This window comes from Pongo pygmaeus, chromosome 2 (genome assembly GCF_028885625.2).
Source record: "Pongo pygmaeus isolate AG05252 chromosome 2, NHGRI_mPonPyg2-v2.0_pri, whole genome shotgun sequence".
Taxonomy (NCBI): domain Eukaryota; kingdom Metazoa; phylum Chordata; class Mammalia; order Primates; family Hominidae; genus Pongo; species Pongo pygmaeus.
Genome location: NC_085930.1, coordinates 80,538,460 through 80,559,470, shown reverse-complemented (window position 1 = coordinate 80,559,470; position 21,011 = coordinate 80,538,460). Strand labels below are relative to the sequence as shown.

At 43.6% G+C, this 21,011-nt stretch overlaps 1 protein-coding gene across 1 annotated transcript in view; it reads right to left on the bottom strand.

Moving 5' to 3' along the window:
- Positions 1–3,950, bottom strand: part of SHQ1 (SHQ1, H/ACA ribonucleoprotein assembly factor) — a 105,640-nt gene extending 101,690 nt beyond the window's left edge. The window contains exon 1 of the mRNA XM_054479569.1: positions 1,816–3,950. Within this exon, the coding sequence (XP_054335544.1) occupies positions 1,816–1,958 (143 nt within the window). The 5' untranslated portion in view covers positions 1,959–3,950. The remainder of the gene's footprint in view (positions 1–1,815) is intronic.
- Positions 3,951–21,011: the final 17,061 nt, after the last annotated feature.

The window sequence follows — 21,011 nt, the reverse complement described above, 5'->3', positions numbered from 1 at the left end:
GGCAACCTTCGTCTCCCAGGTTCAAGCGATTCTCTCACCTCAAGCTTCCCAAGTAGCTAGGACTACAAGCGCGTGCCACCAAGCCCAGATAATTTTTTTGTATTTTTAGTAGAGATGGGGTTTAACCATATTGGTCAGGCCGGTCTCAAACTCCTGACCTCAAGTGATCTGCCCACTTCGGCCTCCCAAAGTGCTGGGATTACAGGCGTGAGCCACCACAATGGGTGCAAACTGTATTATCAAAGAATGCCCATCTCACAGCACTCTTCCCAACTATGAAGGTCTATGTCCCCTCCCCTTAAAATTCAGCAGGCTCTGGGACTGTTTTGATGATACAATAAAGCAGAAGCGACACCGGAATTAGACCTTTAACGTATGAATTTGGGGGCAAGAGCTGGGGGGGGGGTGCCCACAAATAATCCATCCACGGCAACAGGTAAATAATAAAACTTCATTGTAACACTGTCCTAATAACAAATGAGATAATCTGTATAAAGCACTAACCTGGAGTAAAAATTCAATAAATATTTGCTACCACCATAATCTTCCTATTCTTCACATCTTGGCTTAAATATCGCCTCCCCAGAAAGGCTTTTCCCGACCATTTTATAAAACATGGGCCCCTTTTCATTCTCTATCAGTGCATTTCTTTCTCCTCATAGCACTCGCCACAATTAAGTACACTGTTAGTTTATTGTTTTCCTCTCCCCAATGTAAAGTACACGAGGGCAGGACTTTGTCTTGTTCAGCACAATAATCCCAACACTGAAACTCAATAAATAAACTAAAGAAATAAGTGAATTAAAAAACTGGAAACTGCAATATATTCAATACGTACGTTATATGGTCTAAGGGAAATCTGAGCACAACTGGTTTAGCAACAGTGAAAAAACCACCTTGACTGGTGGAGAAGATTTATACCACAAAAGTACTTGGGTGGGAAAAGTAGGCTGCAGCTACACTTGAGAAAGATTAGGAGGATGGATAAAGAGAAGGACAAGAGATTGGCAATACTTTAGGATGAATATGTAGCAGCGGGTTCTGTAGAACGGGGTTAATAGCAGTGCTTATCCCTAAGGATCACTGTCAAAGTTAAATGAGATACACCATCATAAAGCACTTAACGGAACTGCTTGTCCACCACACTACGAGTTATCAGTGTTAGCTGCTACCAAGGTTACGATTCTGCAAGAATAATTTAAACAGATCAAGTGCTGACGGACCCTCATGGAGACTTGGGGAAACAACCACACTTCAGGGGCAAAACCAAACAGAAGAGCAGCAGACAGCGGGGAAGCAGGAGAACTAGGCTAATTTGGTGTCAAGAGGTACAAAAAAGGTAAGAATTTCAGGAAGTAGGGAGCGGACAGACTAGAGATGGATCAACAGAAGGCGGCCTGGACAAAGTTAAAAGGACCGACAGGTTGGGAAGTCACGGAGATGTCAGCGCGCGCCGTTCCCAGGGAGGGAGAGACAGGGAGAGCAAACGCAGAGTGAAACGAAAGAACAGAACAAGTCAGAACGGGACGAGAAGTAGGGCGACAGGGCAGAAACGGGAAAGTGACACGGTTCTAACGTCACTTTTTCAAGTGATTCCGCAATCCTTTGATGTGGGATTTAAGAAAGGTCAAGAAGGAAAAGGGCTTCCGCAGCATCTAAAACGCGCCCCTGGAAGAGGGCACTTCCCTGGCACCAAGAGAAGCTGCGGAAAAAGTATTCGCGCAATCGAGCACTGCTCCCTCGACCTTGCATTCTCCCTCTAAAGCAGCTATCTAACGAATGCGCCTTTCCTGCGGCCAGGCACCCCGAACTCGCCTGAGAAAGTATGGCTTGGCGTAGAACTTGAAGTCAGACCCCTCGAAGTAGACGTCGAACTCGGAGACCCGGGCGTAGGGCACGCGGATGGCGATAGTCAGGAAGTCCGGATCCTGGCTGAGGTCGAACGCCGGGGTCAGCATCGCCGCACCGGACGCAAGAGCCGGCGCCGCTCGCTCTCACTGCCGCCGCGTTCCCGCCACGCAAACTCTCCAACTCCCCACGCGCAGGAACTCTCGCTGTGAAGGACGGCGCTTCCGGCTCGAGGCGGAAGTGCTCGCGCGTGAGGCAGGAAGTCTCGCCCCACGCCGATCTCCATGGAGACGGGACGCCGTTCGAGAAGAGGCGGAACTTTCAAAACCCCCGGGCGGAGAAAGGGCGTGGCGAGTGGTGCCTGGGCGCCGGCGTTGAACCTACGGGATGACTAGCAACCGAGCCTTTTTCAAGGTTCTTAGAGATGATTTTAACAGCACTGGCTTGACAGGTAAACAGACGTGCGTTTGAATCCCTTCCTGGCCACAACTTCCCAGTTGTAAGACCTTGGGAAAGTTACAAAACCTCTCTATATCTTCTGTAAAACGCGGAAAATACAAGAACCTAGCCCCATAGAAATGCTGTGAGGGGAGCATGAAATTGTGCATGTAGAACTCTAATAACGAACTTGGCAAGTTGTCAACGCTTGATGTGCTGAAGTAGTCACCGCAGTAGCCACAGCAGCACCGTTACAGTGGTTTCCCTTAGTTCTCACCTGCCTTGTGAACAATTCCTCTTACACTTTCCCTTTCCTCCCTCTCTTTCCACTTCTCTTTTTCTGCAGCTTTCTCTCTCATTCTTAACGGCTTATTTGAAGAGTTTTCTCTTTAACAGAGCGTCCGTCCCACTAATCTCATCTAATCTACGCTGCAAACTCTAAAGAAAACGGCTCAGAGAAGTTAAGCAGTATGTTTTATAACCATGCATTTTACAGTGATTAGAACTCAGAACGTTTGACTCTTAAACCGTGTCGGTGACTGCATTCACAAATTAAGGTCCCTCTGTATTCTCCTTCTTTCCTTTTTCTCACTCTTGTCCTTACACTTGTCTGAGGACATCTTTTCTGTCTTTTTTTCTATTTGTCTTCCCTGTATTTTCTCCCTTTGGAGTGTGCCCCTTACACTCTCTCAGTGCCTCTCCCACTAGTCTCCGTCTTCCCCCACATATTCCCTTGGCCTTTCCACACATGTTGTTTCCTGTTATTCCACCACTAATTAGAATAATCCAGTTGTAGTATTTATTCCGTGGTTTTAAGTGTCAGCGGAAAAGGGATGAAAGTACTCTCCCAGGACAGTGGAGATAACCGGAAAACTTCAAAAGTCTTTTCAATCTCCAGCTGTTTTATGATTCTAAGGAAACATTCTTGACACTTCATTAGGATTCAGAAAAAAAAATTAATAGTAACAGGGGATAACATTAACTGAATACTTACTATGTGCCAGCACTGCAGCAAACCCTTTACAATGATCTCATTCTCCCTCCTGGCCGCTCTATGAAGTAGGCATTATATATTCCCTTGGCTTGCACAGGATCTCACAGCTAGTAAGTGGTGCAATAGGAATTGAAACCCAGGTGAGTCTGATTCCTAGGCCCAGGCTCTACACTATTACAGAGTTGACTGTCTCTGTTATTACCACCTACTTCCTTTGTTTCACATTCTAAGGCCAAGCCTGCCTGCTTTAGACCATACTGAGCCTTACAAGTAATAGGCACTCAATATTGACAATGAATTCATGCCAACTTTGATTTAGTAAAGCTCTCAAAAGGTCCCTTGAGATAGGCCTGTGACTAAACTATTCCAAGTTAGCTTCTTTACAAAGAATCTTGGCCGGGCGCCGTGGCTCACGTCTGTAATCCCAACACTTTGGGAGGTTGAGGGGGTGGATCACCTGAGGTCAGGAGTTCGAGACTAGCCTGGCCAAGATGGTGAAACTCCGTCTCTACTAAAAATACAAAAATTAGCTGGGCATGATGGTGTGTGCCTATAATCCCAGCTACTCAGGAGGCTGAGGCAGGAGAATCCCTTGAACCCAGGAGGCGGAAGTTGCAGTAAGCCGAGATTGTGCCATTGCACTCCAGCCTGGGTGACAAGAGTGAAACTCCATCTCAAAAAAAAAAAAAAAGAAATAATCTTTACATCTGCCATGGGACCTCATTCCTGTAGGTCACAAGCATTAATATTTTTAAATTATTAATGCCAGAGAATCAACTGAAACAAGCTATGCTATCCATGAGGAAATTCTAATTGAAAGCACTTTGCAAACTAGAGCTGTGCATTTCCTAGGTACTTTATTATGTGTCTGGCAACACACACACACGCAGGACTGCAACACAGAAAAACAGACAACACGGTTCAGTGCTGCTGTCATTATAAGAAGTATATATTGCATCTGCTAAATCACAAAATACTGATAGTTTCAAGTATATAACAAGGTTTTGTTGTTTTGGGTTTCTGTTGGTTTTTGTTTTCTTGCAGGCAATAGTTCTCTTATTTTTGCATTTCTATTAGTGGTAAATATAAGTTATAGATTCATTCTCACTTAAGAACATAAAGTTCCTTTTGGCTGCCATGCAACTTTGGTTCTTTCTCCTGCTTCCTCAAGGCAGTCCTTCTAGCTATCACTTCAGACACTTTTCTATTTCTACATCCATTTCTATGGACCCTGTTGCTTTGTGTTTAGACCCACTTTATGTGGGCACATTCTTACACTATGAATGTAATTCTGCAACATGCTTTTTTTCCTACTTTGGTTCATTTTTGAGACATAGCTATATTGATTCATAGATCAAATATAGTTTCTATTTCTGAATACAGACATTGCTTGGGAATAAAGACATTATTTTAATGTTTTAAATTAGCTCTGGTTTAGGGGGAAAAATAGGAATGCAATTTTTCATCATTTTTGAGCATTCAAATGTTGCAGTATTTTTTATCTTTTCATTTTCTGAAAGCTTACTTTTGAATGGCCTTCCACTATTCTAAAAATAGTTTTTCCTTCTGGCCTACAGAGGACATGAAATAAAATAATAAGATAAAGTTTTTTCCATGACCAACTTATGTAGGACAAGTGTGTAACCCATCATCTTTCATTAGATTAAACTGGCCCCTCCTCTGGTCTAACAACCCTGATTGTGATCCATAAGCTTCCAAATTAAATGTTAAATTAAAAATGGTTTTTATAAACAATTCCAATGTCAGCTTTATTACCAAGTTCTATTGTTAGAAGTCTTTTAATGGTGAAATACTCCTTGTTTCCAGAAGGTGGCGTACATATAGGTGATTAAAACAATGTTATCTCAAAGAATGGAGTTGTAACCTATGTTGAAAAATAGCTTCCTGAATAAGTTGTTTATGGCGCTAGTTCATTCTCTGAGCCATTTTGGGGAGGTGGTGGAATCTTCTTACACATTACTTGGAAACTACGTCTTAACCACTGTTATTATTTTGGCATACATCTTTTCAGACTCCCATCCATAAAAGTATGGGAAGTATTTTCAACAAAATAATGTCACAATCTATATTTGCTTTCTTCACTTAATATAGGATTACAGGCTGGGCACGGTCACTCATGCCTGTAATCCCAGCACTTTGGGAGGCCTAGGCGGGTGGATCACTTGAGGTCAAGAGTTTGAGACCGCTGTGGCCAACATGGGAAAACCTTGTTTCTACTAAAAATACAAAAAAATTAGCCAGGTGTGGTGGCACCACCTGTAATCCCAGCTACTCGGAAGGCTGTGAGGCAAAACAGTCCTTTGAACCTGGGAGGTGGAGGTTGCAGTGAGCCGAGATTGCACCATTGCACTCCAGCCTGGGTGACAGAGCAAGACTCCATCTCTCTCTCTCTCTCTCTCTATCTATCTATATATATATATCTATAGATATATAGATATATATATATAATATAAAATACATATATGGCATTACAATATTTCCATTTGGCTACATTTTTGTCAAGAATAAGTTTATCCACAATTGTACTCTTTGTTTTGTTTTGTTTTTTTCAGAGACAGGGTCTTGTGCTGTTTCCCAGGTTGGAGTGCAGTGGCAGGATCATAGCTCACTGCAGCCTCAACCTCCTAGGCTCAAGAAATCCTCCCACCTCAGCCTCCCAAGTAGCTAGGACTACAGGTATGTTTCACCACACACAGCTAACTTTTTTTTTTTTTTTTAGCAGAGACGGGCTCTTGCTATGTTGCCAAGGCTGGTCTCAAACTCCTGGCCTCAAGCAATCTTCCCACTTCAGCCTCCCAAAGCACTGGAATTATAAGAGTGAGCCACCACTCCTGGCCTAGTGTTATAACTCTTAAAAACAGACTTGAACACAGTGGTGATTCATTTTAAGAAAGGAAAATAATAAAACTAATACTAGGATCACGAAACTAGAATAAAAATACAAAAGTTAGAATACAAACTAGATAACACATTTTGAAGTTTGAAAAAAAATCCTTTTGTATGACAGTGGTAATACAGTGGGACTCATGAGTTTTTTATTTAAATTTATTTTATTTTCGGTTCAGGGGTTCATGTGCAATTCTGTTACATGGATATATTGCATAATGGTGGGGTTGTCCTTCTAGTTAGCCATCACCCAAATAGTGAACACAGTACCCATTAGGTAATTTTTCAGCCCTTACCCCTCTCACTCTCCCCCCTTTGGAGTCCCCAGTGTCTACTATTTCCATCTTCATGTTCATGTGTACCCATTGTTTAGGCTCCTACTTATAAATGAGAACTTATAGTATTTGATTTTCTATTTCTGAGTTATTTCACTTAAGATAATGGCCTCCAGCTCCATCCATATTGCTGCAAAGGACTCGATTTCATTCTTGTTTATGGCTGCATAGTATTTCACGGTGTAATTATATCAGCGCCCAGGCTGGAGTGCAGTGGCGCAATCTCGGCTCACTGCAGCCTTTGCCTCCCGGGTTCAAGCAATTCTCCTGCCTCAGCCTCCCGAGTGGCTGGGACTACAGGTGTGTGCCACCACACCCAGCTAATTTTTTGTATTTTTAGTGGAGACGGGTTTCATCATGCTGGCCAGGCTGGTCTTGAACTCCTGACCTCAAGTGATCCACCCACCTCGGCCTCCCAAAATGCTGGGATTATAGGCGTGAGCCGCTGCACACAGCCACCACATTTTCTTTATCCAGTCAACCACTGATGGACACTTAGGTTGATTTCATGACTGCTATCGTGAATAGTGCTGCAATACACATATGAGTACAGGTTTCTTTTTTATGAGATGGAATCTTGCTCTGTTGCCCAGGCTGGAGTGCAATGGTGCGATCTTGGCTCACTGAAACCTCTGCCTCCTGGGTTCAAGTGATTCTCGTGCCTCAGCCTCCCAAGTAGCTGGGACTACAGGTGCGCACCTGGCTAATTTTTTTTGTATTTTAGTAGAGAGAGGATTTCACCATGTTGCCCAGGCTGGTCTCGAACTCCTGAGCTCAGGCAGTCCGCCCACCTCAGCCTCCCAAAGTACTAGGATTACAGGCATGAGCCACCGCACTCAGCCAAGTGTCTTTTTGTAATACAATGATTTCTTTTCCTTTGGGTAGATACCCAGTAGTGGGATTGCAAGTTCAAATTATATTTCTATTTTTATTTATTTGAGAAATCTCCATACTGTTTTCTGTAGAGGTTGTACTAATTTCCATCCCCACCAACAGTGCATAAGCATTCCCTTCTCTCCACATCCATGCCAACATCTGTTGTTGTTTGACTTTCTAATAATGGCCATTCTGACTGGTGTTAAGATAATGTCTCATTGTTGTTTTAATTTACATTTCTCTAATTAGTGATGTTGAGCATTTTTTCATGTTTATTGGCTACTTGTATGTCTTCTTTGGAGAAATGTGTGTTCGTGTCCTTTACCCACTTTTTACTGGGTTTTTTTCCCCCTTTTTGAGTTGTTTGAGTTCCTTGTAAATTCTGGATATTAGTCTTTTGTTGGAGGCATAATTTGCAAATATTTCCTGCCATTGATACCCTGAGTTTTGCAATTCCAAGCTATAAACTGCTTCTAAGAGGACACAAATAAATTCATGGGTAACTGACAGATAAATACAGGACTGTAAAAGAGGTTTAAGGGATGGTCCCAACAGGATGTAGACTAAGACCATGAGTCTGACACTGGTGATCTCCAGTGGTTTTCAAACCCCTCTGGATTTAAGTGCAGCTATGTTTTTTCTTTTCCCCAATCCTTTAGCCCATTCACATTACAGTTATTAGAGTTAAACTTGCTAAGGAGCACAGTGTTAGCACTAATGTAGCATAGTAATGAGTATTTCAGGGAGGATTCAGCCCAATTCCAATTTTGCACAAGTTCAATAAAGCTCCGAAGAAAATCCAGAATGGCTACAGCTGACATGAGAGTGTTTTTTGACAAGATTTCTGAGCAATGTACCTAAGGGCTTAGTGATATATATTTCAAGATGCTAGTCTTATCCCATTAAATGAAATGCAGGATTACAAAAGAATGCTAACTGAACAGCATTTCAAGCCTCCTTCATTGTTTAACATCATATTTTGAAAAGACATCTGCAAAAGGTACTATTCTGATGCCCTGCCCAGATTCCCTTTGTGGAGCCAGGAAGCTCATCTGTCACTAGCAGTGAATGTAATGGCTTGCCACTGATCCCGCCAAAGAATTGCCTTAGCGCAGGGTTTCTTCACCCCTGTATTTTGTGCAGGATCATTCTTTGTTGCAGAAGGCTGTCCTATGCACTGTAGGATGTTTAGCAGCATCCTTATCTTCTAATCTCTCAATACAAGCACGAGTTTTCCTGGTGTGACCATCACAAAATGTCTCCAGACTTTGCCAAATGCCCACGAGGGGACAAAATTGCCCAGGGCTGAGAACAGCTGCTCTGGATTGATAGAAGAAACCTCCAGGATTTAATTACCACCACCACCACCACTACCCCCTTGCCCAGGCCTGCAATCATGAGGAGTGATATGGGGTTCAGAAGACCACCTCAAAAGGGAAGGTGACTCTGTGGCATGGCTTATTGCTCCAGAGTTTTGTTTTGTTTTGTTTTAATGGGATCAGGCCAAGGCTAGATTTTCCCCAAACCCACATCTTTCTTTGGCTGTCTTCCCTTTTCCCATTCCCTTTCACCTCCTCCTTAATAAATTTCTCCAGAGAACCCTTCCTCATAGATCACATGCATCAAAATCTCTCAGGATCTGCTGGGTACAGTGGCTCACGCCTGTAATCTCAGCACTGTGGGAGGCAGGGGTGGGCAGATCACCAGAGGTCAGGAGTTCAAGACCAGCCTGGCCAACAGGGAGAAACCACGTCTCTACTAAAAATACAAAAATAGGCCGGGTGTGGTGGTTCACGCCTGTAATCCCAGCACTTTGGGAGGCCGAGGTGGGTGGATCACCTGAGGTCAGGAGTTCGAGACCAGCCTGGCCAACATGGTAAAGCCCTATCTCTACTAAAAATACAAAAATTAACTGGGCATGTTGGTGGGCACCTGTAATCCCAGCTACGCGGGCGGCTGAGGCAGGAGAAATCGCTTGAACCTGGGAGGCGGAGGTTGCAGTGAGCTGACATCACACCAGTGCACTCCAGCCTGGGCAACAAGAGTGAAACTCCATCTCAAAAATAAATAAATAACAATAAATAAATAAATAAAAATACAAAAATTAGCCGGGTGTGGTGGCTCATGTCTGTAGTCCCAGCTACTTGGGAGGCTGAGGCAGGAGAATTGCTTGAACCTGGGAGGTACAGGTTGCAGTGAACGGAGATCGCATGACTGCACTCTAGCCTGAGCGACAGAACAAGACTCTGTCTCAACAAAAAAAAAATCTCTCAGGATCTGCTTCTAAGGAACCTGACCTATGACCACACTTAAGGAACCCCTTAAACGTTCTTCACACTCCTGCAAAATTACTGGAGAAGTTTCTACAATACCCATGGAGAACAGCTGATTCAAGTCTTTATCTTACTTTTTAAAAAGTTCTTACAGTCTAGTTATCCTTTGCCTAACTAATGTTTTCCTTGATTCGGCGTGAACATATTTTTATTTTTATTATAATTTTTTTGAGGCGGAGTCTCACTCTATCGCCCAGGCTGGAGTGCAGTGGTGCGATCCTGGCTCACTGCAAGATCTGCCTCCCGGGTTCAAGGGATTCTCCCACTTCAGCCTCCCAAGTAGCTGGGATTACAGGCACACGCCACCACGCCCGGCTAATTTTTGTATTGTTTAGTACAGACAGGTGTGAACATATTTTTAGTCCCTCATGCAGAAATGATTTAAATGTACCTTTTTTGGCTAGAAAGATTGTGGTGGGATTGTAAACTAGTATAACTACCTTAAAAAATTGTTTGGCAGTATCTACTAAGGCTAAACATATGTATACCTTGAAATTCCTGTTTTATTCATAACAGAACTGAAGTAATATTCCCTTGTCAAGAGACACGTATCAGAGGGTTCATGGATACGTTATTCATAATAGTCAAAATTGGATACAATTCAAGTGCTCATTCAGGGTAGAATGGGTGGAGCCGGGCGCGGTGGCTCACGCCTGTAATCCCAGCACTTTGGGAGGCCGAGGCGGGCGGATCACGAGGCCAGGAGATCGAGACCATCCTGGCTAACACAGTGAAACCCCGTCTCTACTAAAAATACAAAAAATTAGCCGGGTGTGGTGGCGGGGCCTGTAGTCCCAGCTACTTGGGAGGCTGAGGCAGGAGAATGGCGTGAACCCAGGAGGTGGAGCTTGCAGTGAGCCGAGATCACACCACTGCACTCCAGCCTGGGCGAGAAAGCAAGACTGTCTCAAAATAAAAAAGAGTTGAATGGGCAAGGGCCAGGTGTAAGGGCCAGGTGTGGTGGCTCACACCTGTAATCCCAGTGCTTTAGGAGGCAAAGGTGGGCAGATCACCTGAGGTCAGGAGTTCGAGACCAGCCTGACCAACATGGAGAAACCCCATCTCTACTAAAAATACAAAATTAGCCAGGTGTGGTGGCACATGCCTGTAATCCCAGCTACACAGAAGGCTGAGGCAGGAGAATCACTTGAACCCAGGAGGCGGAGGTTGCAGTGAGCCAAGATCACGCCGTTTGAATCCAGCCTGGGCAACAAGAGTGAAACTCCGCCTCAAAAAAAAAAAAAAATAGAATGAGCAAATTGTGGTATATTCACTCAATATGGCCACACAGCAGTAAGAATAAATTACTGCTATGCATGGCAACATACATGAATCACATTAGGCACATTAAGTCAAAAAGGCAAGACTCAAGAGAGTATATATTAGATATTTCCACTTACATGAAATTCAAAAACAGGCAAAACCAGTGTATGCTCATAGATGTGAGAATAGTGATTACATCTGTGTGAATGGTTATTGAGGGGACATGAGACAGCCCACTGGAGTACTGAAAATTTGGTTTTTATCTTAATTTGAATGGGAATTATATGAGTGTATTCATACATAAAAATTCATAGAGCCATGGATTTAAGATTTGTGCACATTACTCTGTGTAATATCTCAATAAAAAAGAGAATCTGTGGATGCCTGGACAACAGTCGGAAGACTCTGGATGTTGAAAAGGGACGCTGCTGCTGTTGGCTCACAGCTGTGTTCCTCACAGGGCACTGCCCTTACCTAGAGAGAACTACCTTATCCAGTTACCCTCCTCCAGAGGGCTGATGTGGATACAAAGGCCTTAACTCCTTGCCCCAATATGAGACAACTCCGAAAAGGCTGTTAAATACTGAAGAAGAAAAAAGTCATCCCAACTCCAGAGCTCCTGGTAGAAATGGTATGGCTGGGCGCAGTGGCTCACGCCTGTAATCCCAGCACTTTGGGAGGCCGAGGCGGGTGGATCACGATGTCAGGAGATCGAGACCATCCTGGCTAACATGGTGAAACCCCGTCTCTACTAAAAATACAAAAAATTAGCCGGGCTTGGTGGTGGGTGCCTGTAGTCCCAGCTCCTAGGGAGGCTGAGGCAGGAGAGTGGCATGAACCCGGAGGCAGAGCTTGCAGTGAGCCGAGATTGCGCCACTGCACTCCAGCCTGGGTGACAGAGCGAGACTCCATCTCTTTGTATAGGTGTATCTCCAAAAGCATCCCCCAAAACCATCTGCACTCAACTTTCCTTCTTAGAGTCTTAGACTGGAATGCTGACCTGCCCTTCAATACTGAAATTCCCCAAATTAACTCTGCAGCCTCCTTCTTGATTTTCCTGCAGTGTCCTTTCCCAGCATTTCTTCACTGAGGGGTCTTAAAGCCATGAGTTTGCCTGTACAGTCATGTGCCCCATAATGACTTTCCAGTCAACAATAGACCACATATAAGATAGTGGCCCCATAAGATTATAATACTGTATTTTGACTGTACCTTTTCTATGTTTAGATATATTTAGATATACAAATACCTATCATTCTGTTACCATTTCCTACATTATTTAGTACAGCAACATGCTGTGCAGGTTTGTTGCCTAGGAGCAAAAGCCTATACCATACAGCTCAGGTGTATAGGAGGCTAGGCCATCCAAGTTTGTAAGTATGCTCTGATGTTCACACAATCACTTAAAGACAGAATCACTTAATGACACATTTTCCAGAACGTGTCCCTGTCATTACATGATACATGACTTTACTTTAAAAATCCATCCAGGCATGGTGGCTTATGCCTGTAATCCCAGCACTTTGGGAGGACAAAGCAGGAGGATCACTTGAGGCCAGGAGTTCAAGACCAACTTGGACAACAGATCGAGACTCTGTCTCTACAAAAAAATATTTTTAAAAAAATAGCTGGGGCTGGGCGCAGTGGCTCACACCTGTAATCCCAGCACTTTGGGAGGCTGAGGCGGGCAGATCATTTCAGATCAGGAGTTCTAGACCAGCCTGGCCAGCATGGTGAAACCCCGTCTCTACTAAAAATTCAAAAAAATTAGCTGGGCGTGCTGGCACACGCCTGTAATCCCAGCTACTGGGGAGGCTGAGGCAGGAGAATCACTTGAACCTGGGAGATGGAGGTTGCAGTGAGCTGAGATCATGCCACTGCACTCCAGCCTGGGTGAAAGAGTGAGACCCCATCTCAAAAAAAGAAAAAAAATTAGCTGGGTGTGGTGGCATGCACCTGTAGTCATAGCTACTTGGGAGGCTGAGACAGGAGGATCACTTAAGCCCAGGAGGTTGAGGCTTCAGTGAGCTATGATTGCACTGCTGCACTCCAGCCTAGGCAGCACAGCGAGACCCTGTCTCTAGGGGGAAAAAAATCCATTGCCAGGGCGTTCTCTCTTCCTGAATGTCTTTTGATTATTGCAGCCTCCCAAAAGAAAGCCAATCTTGTTGAAGGAAAAAAAAAAACAAAACGAGCTCTAAGTAGGAGGAAAATTGGTCCTCCTGCAATTTGAAACTATTTCTGTAGATTATATGTATTGTAAACTCATTACAGGCACTTCTCTGTAAAGTTAAAATAGTATAACTGGCTTGTTTTATATTGTTTTCCCAGAAGAGTTCACATTAGTTGCTTTTTTTCCAAAATAAGGACCAATCCTTTCAACAAGATGCCTTAGTGTTTAAAATGCAGTTCGCAATTTTGTTATTGTCAATTGTACATAATCAAAACATGCCTTCAGATCCTTCTTCTAATCTTCTTCTTTTGATTTGTGCTCCATTCTCCACTCTGCTTTTTGCATATCCTCTGCAAGTGCTCATTCATCCTTCCATTTACTTGAACTTCTTTTCTCTACGTTGACATTTTCTTTGTTTCACATCCGTTTTTTGATGGTTTTTTTTTTTTTTTTTTTTGCCTTATAGGTTTTGTTTATTTACACTTGTTTATCGTGGTCATTTCAGTATTTAACAACCTTTTGGTTGTGATTTTTTTTCTCTTTATTTTTTTTCCTTTGGTTGTGATTTTTAAATTGTAATTTATAGCCAATTAAGCATATACTCTCTTTAGATAAGACATGAAGAAACCGTTTCTGGCCGGGTGCAGTGGCTCACACCTGTAATCCCAGCACTTTGGGAGGCTGAGGCGGGAGGATGACGAGGTCAGAAGATCGAGACCATCCTGGCTAACACGGTGAAACCCCATCTCTACTAAAAATACAAAAAAAATTAGCCAGGCGTGGTGGCGGGCGCCTGCAGTCCCAGCTACTCAGGAAGCTGAGACAGGAGAATGGTGTGAACCCAGGAGGCAGAGCTTGCAGTGAGCCGAGATCACGCCTCTGCACTCCAACGAGACTCCATCTCAAAAAAAAAAAAAAAAGGAAAAGAAAAAAAAAAAAGAAACCATTTCTGCCGGGAGCTCTGGAGCTGGGATGGCTTTTTTCCTCTTCAGTTTTTAACAGCCTTTTCAGAGTTGTCCCATATTGAGGCAAAGAGTAAGGCCTTTGTATCCACATATACTCTCTTATCTAAATATATCTTTAGATAAGACATGAAGAAACAAGAAAATGTAAACATGTCTTCTTGGCTTCAGAAGTCTCTGGCCTCTGGGACAGTGTCTGAACAGACACTGTAGAGCCAGTTGCCTTCATCATCACAGTTTGTGGGATAATTTGTTTTTTTCATTTCAGAAAACAACGGTTAGTTTCTTCCTTTTTCCTCTGGGCAACGCTGCCCCCAAATCATGATAAACTGATGGTCTAAATTAAATCAACAACAATAATAGCTGGTATATATTGGTTGCTTGTTGTATAGTAGCCTTTTTTTCTAAGTGATTTGCTAACAATATCACTATTTCATCCTCCTATCATTTCTATGAGAAAAAGTGCTATCATGTCGCCACCACCACCACCACCATTGTGTAAATGAGGAAACTTGGATATGGAGAGGTTGAGTGATTGTCCCAAGTCACATGGCTAGTAAATGACACAGCCGGGATTGGGACCCCTGAGCTTATCCAGACTCCTGCCTATATTCTCTTTTTTTTTTTTTTTTTTTTTGAGACACAGTTTCACTCTGTCACCCAGGCTGGAGTGCAGTGGGGCAATCTTGGCTCACTGTAACCTCCACCTCCCAGGTTCAAGTGATTCTCGTGCCTTAGCCTCCCAAGTAGCTGGGACTACAGGTGCACACCACCAAGCCTGGCTAATTTTTGTATTTTTGGTAGAGATGGGGTTTCACCATGTTGGCTAGGCTGATCTCAAACTTCTGACCTCATGTGGTTTGCCCACCTCAGCCTCCCAAAGTGCTGGGACTACAGGCATGAGCCATCGCACCCAGCCATCCTGCCTATAGTCTATAAAACATGTGTTTCTGTTCTTTATGCTATGGGAAGAGAGAAGGAGGAGACAGTGAAGATAATAAAAGAGGAAAGAAATCTTTCCTAATCTCAAATAATTTAGACTTTAGTTACGAAAATAAGACACAGAAGCATTCACAGTTGTGACAGCCAGTTTCTAAAGATGTCCCCTCCCACCATGAGCACTACACCCAACACTTACCTCACCTTGTGTAGTGCCCTCCCAGAATGAGTCTGAGTTGGCCCTGTGAAGCAAACAGAATGCAGCAGAAAAGAACACTGTGTGACTTCCAAAGACCAGGTCATAGAAGGCCTTGCTGCTCCTATCCTCGACTCTTAGAACCTGTGCTCTGATGGAAGCCAGCCATGGTATCGGAAATCCAACTGTCCTAAAACCGCAATGCTGTGGGGAAACCCAGCCTAGCCACATGGAGGGGCTATGTGGCCATCCCAGCCGTCCCAGCCATTTCAGCCCAGGTGCCGTTCACGTGAATAAAGAAGCCATTTTGGACATTCAAACCCTAGCAGATGCCATATGGAGAAAATCTAGCTAACAGCCGGAAAGAAGGCTCCAGGCTTAAGGCCCCATCCCAGCTACCTCCAGCCATCAGACCCTACCCCAGCAGAGGCTCCAGTTATGTCAGATGAGACAGAGCCATCCCCACTGTGCCTGACCTAATTCCTAATTCACAAACTTGTGAGCATAGTAAAATAGCTGTTGTTTTAAGTCAGTGGGTTTGGAGGAGGTTTATAATGTAGCAGTTGATAAATGGCACAGCAGCAAGCAACAACAGTGTACAAATTCATGTCCGAGAGATCCAGAGATAGAGAAATGCTTGAGGGTTGAAACAATTAGAAAAATCACATTTCTAGTAAGAAAGTCTGGGGCCCCAGTAAAGGCTCTGGGGAGAAAAAATGGAGATAAATGGGGTAGAACCAGGTCACCTTATCTGATGTAAAGGATACAGGAACTGAAGCAACAAGCAATAGGATTGGAAAGGAGTCTAGGGCAAATTGCTGAGGGTGGTGAATGCCAAGGAAAATAATTCTATAGCTGAACAGAACTATAGAAATCATTTAGTCCAACCTTAAAAATCATTTAGTCCAACCCACTTTTTTTTTTTTTTTTTTTTTTAACAGATGAAACTGAAAGCTAGAGAAAGTAACTCTGGAAGGTTACCCAGCTAGTTGGTGGGAGGTTTTTTTTTTGTTGTTTTTTATTTTTTGAGATGGAGTCTTGCCCTGTTACTCAGGCTAGTGTGCAGTAGTGCGATCCCAGCCCACTGCAACCTTCGCCTCCCAAGTTCAAGCGATCTCGTGCCTCAGCCTCCCCAGTAGCTGGGATTACAGGCGCATGCCACTACACTCGGCTAATTTTTGTATTTTTTAGTAGAGATAGGGTTTCACCACATTGGCCAGGCTGGTCTCAAACTCCTGACCTCAAGTGATCCACCCACTTCTGCCTCCCAAAGTGCTGGGATTACAGGCGTGAACCACGGCGCCCGGCCAGAGATGTTAATACTTGAGGCCAAGGAGTGGTTTCTTTCCTCCAGGAACCCACAGTTGGTTAGGGAAAGAGCATCACTGTTCTGTGTCTAAATCTAGATAGGCTTTCTCCCCTGGCATTAAAAGTACTGTGGTATAGCCACACTCTAAACATCTGTGTACAGGCACTATCATGTTGAAAGCAACATGCTCTAATTTTGTAGTTGTAAAATCTCTATCAGTTTTTCCTCCTCCTCTCCTTCATATTAAAAATTAAACAGAACCAAACCTCTAAACCTTTAGGTCTCTAAACTTTCACCAAATTCTCCATTAAGTATTTTAAAACAACTTTACTGACGTATAATTTACATTTCATAACATTCACTCTGTTTTAATTGTACTTATTATTCAGTGATTTCTAGTATCAAGTTGTGTAATCATCAACATAATCCAATTTCAGAACATTTCCATCTCCCCAATAAAATCTCTCTGCTCCTAACAGTTAACCCTTGGTCCAACCTCCAGCTGCAGGCTACTAATCTACTTTCTGTCTCTGTAGATTTGTCTTTTCTGGATATTTCATGTAAATGCAATCATACAACATGTGGTAATTTGCCTCTGGCTTATTTCACATAACAACGTTTTTTAGGGTCCATCCATGTGGTAACGTGTGCCCGTAGTTCATTCTCTTCGATTGAGGAATCATATTTGTGGATGGGTCTACCATATTTTGTGTGTCCATTTACCCCTTGAGGGATGTTTGGCTCATTCCTAGTTTTTCGTCTCTTATTCATAAGGCTGCATCCGTTAAGTGTTTTTTGTTTTTGGGTTTTTTTTTTGTTTTTTTTTTTTGTGACAGAGTCTCGCTCTGTCCCCCAGGCTGGGAGTACAGTGGCGTGATCTCGGCTCACTGCAAGCTCCACCTCCCGGGTTCATGCCATTCTCCTGCCTCAGCCTCCCAGGTAGCTGGGACTACAGGCGCCTGCCACCACACCCAGCTAATTTTTTTTTGTAGTTTTAGTAGGGACAGCGTTTCACCATATTAGCCAGGATGGTCTCGAACTCCTGATCTTGTGATCCGCTTGCCTCGGCCTCCCAAACTGCTGAGATTACAGGCCTAAGCCACCGTGCCCAGCCATTTATTAAGTTTTAAAAGTAGTAAGCATTGCTTAGTAAGAGAAGCCACGTATAGAAATTTTGGCTGGGCTTGGTGGCTCACAGTTGTAATCCCAGCACTTTGGGAGGCTGAGACAAGAGGATCACTTTAGCCCAGGAGTTCAAGACCAGCCAGGGAAACATAGGGAGACCCCCCATCTCTTAAAGAATTTAGGGTTTTCTGAGGGAATTCCTTGTTAAAGAAAAAAAAAGAAACAGGAGAACACAAAGTAAATAAATTCAGCTTTTAGAGATAACCACATGTTAACTAATGTCTACATTTTTTTCTTTTTTTGAGACGGAGTCTCTCTCTGTCCCCCAGGCTGGAGTGCAGTGGTGCAATCTCGGCTCACTGCAACCCCTGCCTCCCAGGTTCAAGCGATTCTCCTGCTTCAGCCTCCCGAGTAGCTGGGATCATAGGCGCCCACGACCACACCTGGCTAATTTTTATATATTTAGTAGAGACGGGGTTTTGCCATATTGGCCAGGCTGGTCTCAAACTCCTGACCTCAGGTGATTCACCCACCTCAGCCTCCCAAAATGCTAGGATTATAGGCGTGAGGCACCACGCCCAGCCCACATCTACATTCTTTTTTTTAAGCCTCTGTCCTTTCTTTCTGTATAAGACTAAGTTGTACTTACTTTTTGATAGCTTATTTTTAAATTAACATCATAAAAAAATCTTTCTATGTCAGTAACATTTTATTGAATTGATGTATCATAATCCATTATCTAATTGCAATTATTAGATAATTCAGTTATATCCAATTTGTCATTATAAACAACATTGACTGTTGCTATACTCACAAAATCTATCTAAACTAACTAAAATCATAAAACTATTTAGTTCTATTTTCTTTCAGTTATGTTATGGTTTATTGTTTATATGCAACTTTTTATTTCATCCTGAGTGCATTTTGGCATTAGTTCACCCCAAAGCTATCCTTCCACACTGATTTGAACAGCATTCTTTATTGTACTGCACAGATTAATATTGGCCAGAATGTTTTCCTGGGGTTTTCTTGGAGGGTTGTTCTTGTTGCTGCTTCTGCTTTTAGAAACAGAGTCTCACTGTCACCCAGGCTGGAGTGCAGTGGCTCCATGCAGTCATGGCTCACTGCATCCTCATACTCCTGGGCTCAAGATCCTCCCGCCTCTGCTTCCCAAGTACTTGGAACTACAGGCACACACCACCGTGCCCAGCTAATTTTTATTTTTTGTAGAGACAGGTCTCACTATGTTGCCCAGGCTGGTCTTGAACTCCTGGACCCAAGAGATCCTCCCACCTTGGCCTCCCAAAGTGCTGGGACTACGGTTGTGAGCCACTGCACCTGGCCTGTTTTCTTGGGTTTTATGCTGTTTGATGAAGCTACTTGTGCCAATAGCATCTTGTTTTAATTATTGTAGCGAGCAAGTCCATTACTAGCCCATAGCAACATCAGTCTTCCTTCACCATTATCCTGTTTCATATTGTCCAGTTCCCCCCCAAAAATAATCCCAAGATGTCTAATTTTAGTTATATGTATGTCCTGGGAATTTGGGATAGAATTTACACATTTTAGTCCAGGCATGGTGGTTCATGCCTGTAATCCCAGCACTTTGGGAGGTCGAGGAAGGTGGATCACTTGAGGTCAGGAGTTTGAGACCAGCCTGGCCAACATGGTGAAACCCTGTCTCTACTAAAACAGAAATTAGCTGGGCATGGTGGCACATGTCTATAATCCCAGCTACTCAGGAGGCTGAGGCAGGACAATCACTTGAACCCGGGAGACAGAGGTTGCAGCGAGCTAAGATTGTGCCACTGCACTCCAGCCTGGGCGACAGAGCAAGACCCTGTCCCCCCACCGCAAAAAATCACACATTTTAAATGCAAAATCGTATTCTTAGTTCACCATGACAAGAACTGGTGAACTAGTGAACAACTGGGGTCAAAATCGTATTCTGAGTTCACCGTGACAAGAACCAGTGACTGATGAACAACTGAGTTCACCAGTTCACTGATTGAAATACCTCTTGGGTGATCTATGTGTAACATACATGGTCTTTTCTCCTCCCTCTTTCTCCATCTTCTAACCAGACAAAACTAGTGAACTTCTTCCCCTTTCCCTGTGATGAGAGGGACATGAACTATGAGTCAAGGTGTTCTAAAAAGTGGGTAAATCTTTTTTTTTTTTTTTTTCCCGAGACGGAGTCTCGCTCTGTAGCCCCACACTGGAGTACAGTGGTGCAATCTCAGCTTACTGCAACCTCTGCCTCCTGGGTTCAAGCAATTCTCCTATCTCAGCCTCCCAGGTAGCTGGGACTACAAGTGCACACCACCGTGTCTGGCTAATTTGTGTATTTTTTAGTGGAGATGGGGTTTCACCATATTGGGCAGGCTGGTCTTGAACTCCTGACCTTAGGTGATCCACCCGCCTCAGCCTCCCAAAGTGCTGGGATTACAGGTGTAAGCCACCATGCCCAGCCTCTAAAAAGTGGATGAATCTTAAAACCATAGTAGACCTAAGCAGCATGGATAAAATGTGTATTAAGTATGAACTTTCAATGCACAAGACTCAGGCATGCAAAAAAGTAACTTTGATTTTCCATCTCTGAACTTAATTTCTCTCTTTTAGCTGCAGTTTGCCAGTAAATTCATGGGAAACTCCATCACTTCAGAATTTTTCCTCATTTTCTTTGGAGAACATTCAAAAAGTTAAGGTTATTTTCTTCCTCTGTAATTCCCTTCAAGGTGTCATTTCATTTCTAGGGAGTTTTCAAAGAATCACAGAGTTGGGGTAGCCTGAGAGGACATCTGATCCTTGGAGTCCTGTCTTACACAGACATGTGCAGGAATGTCCAGTCCCATGTGGTCTCCAGGCATGAAGACTAGTGTTTGCTGAGGCATCCAAAGTCCTATTTCATAGCTGTACAGTCTGAGACATTCCCTCATTGGCACAAGGACCTACACTATTCCTTATACCCTAGCTAGAGGGGGGATCTGTATTAGTCTGTTCTCATGCTGCTAATAAAGACATACCCACGACTGGGTAATTTATAAAGGAAAGAGGTTTAATGGACTCACAGTTCCATATGGCTGGGGAGGCCTCACAATCATGGCAGAAGGCAAGGAAGAGCAAGTCATGTCTTACATGGATGGTGGCAGGCAAAGAGAGAGAACTTGTGCAGGGGAACTCCTCTTTATAAAACCATCAAATCTCCTGAGACTTACTCACTATCACAAGAACAACATGGGAAAGACCAGCCCCCGTGATTCAATTACCTCCCACTGTGTTCCTCCCATGCTACAATTCAAGGTGAGATTTG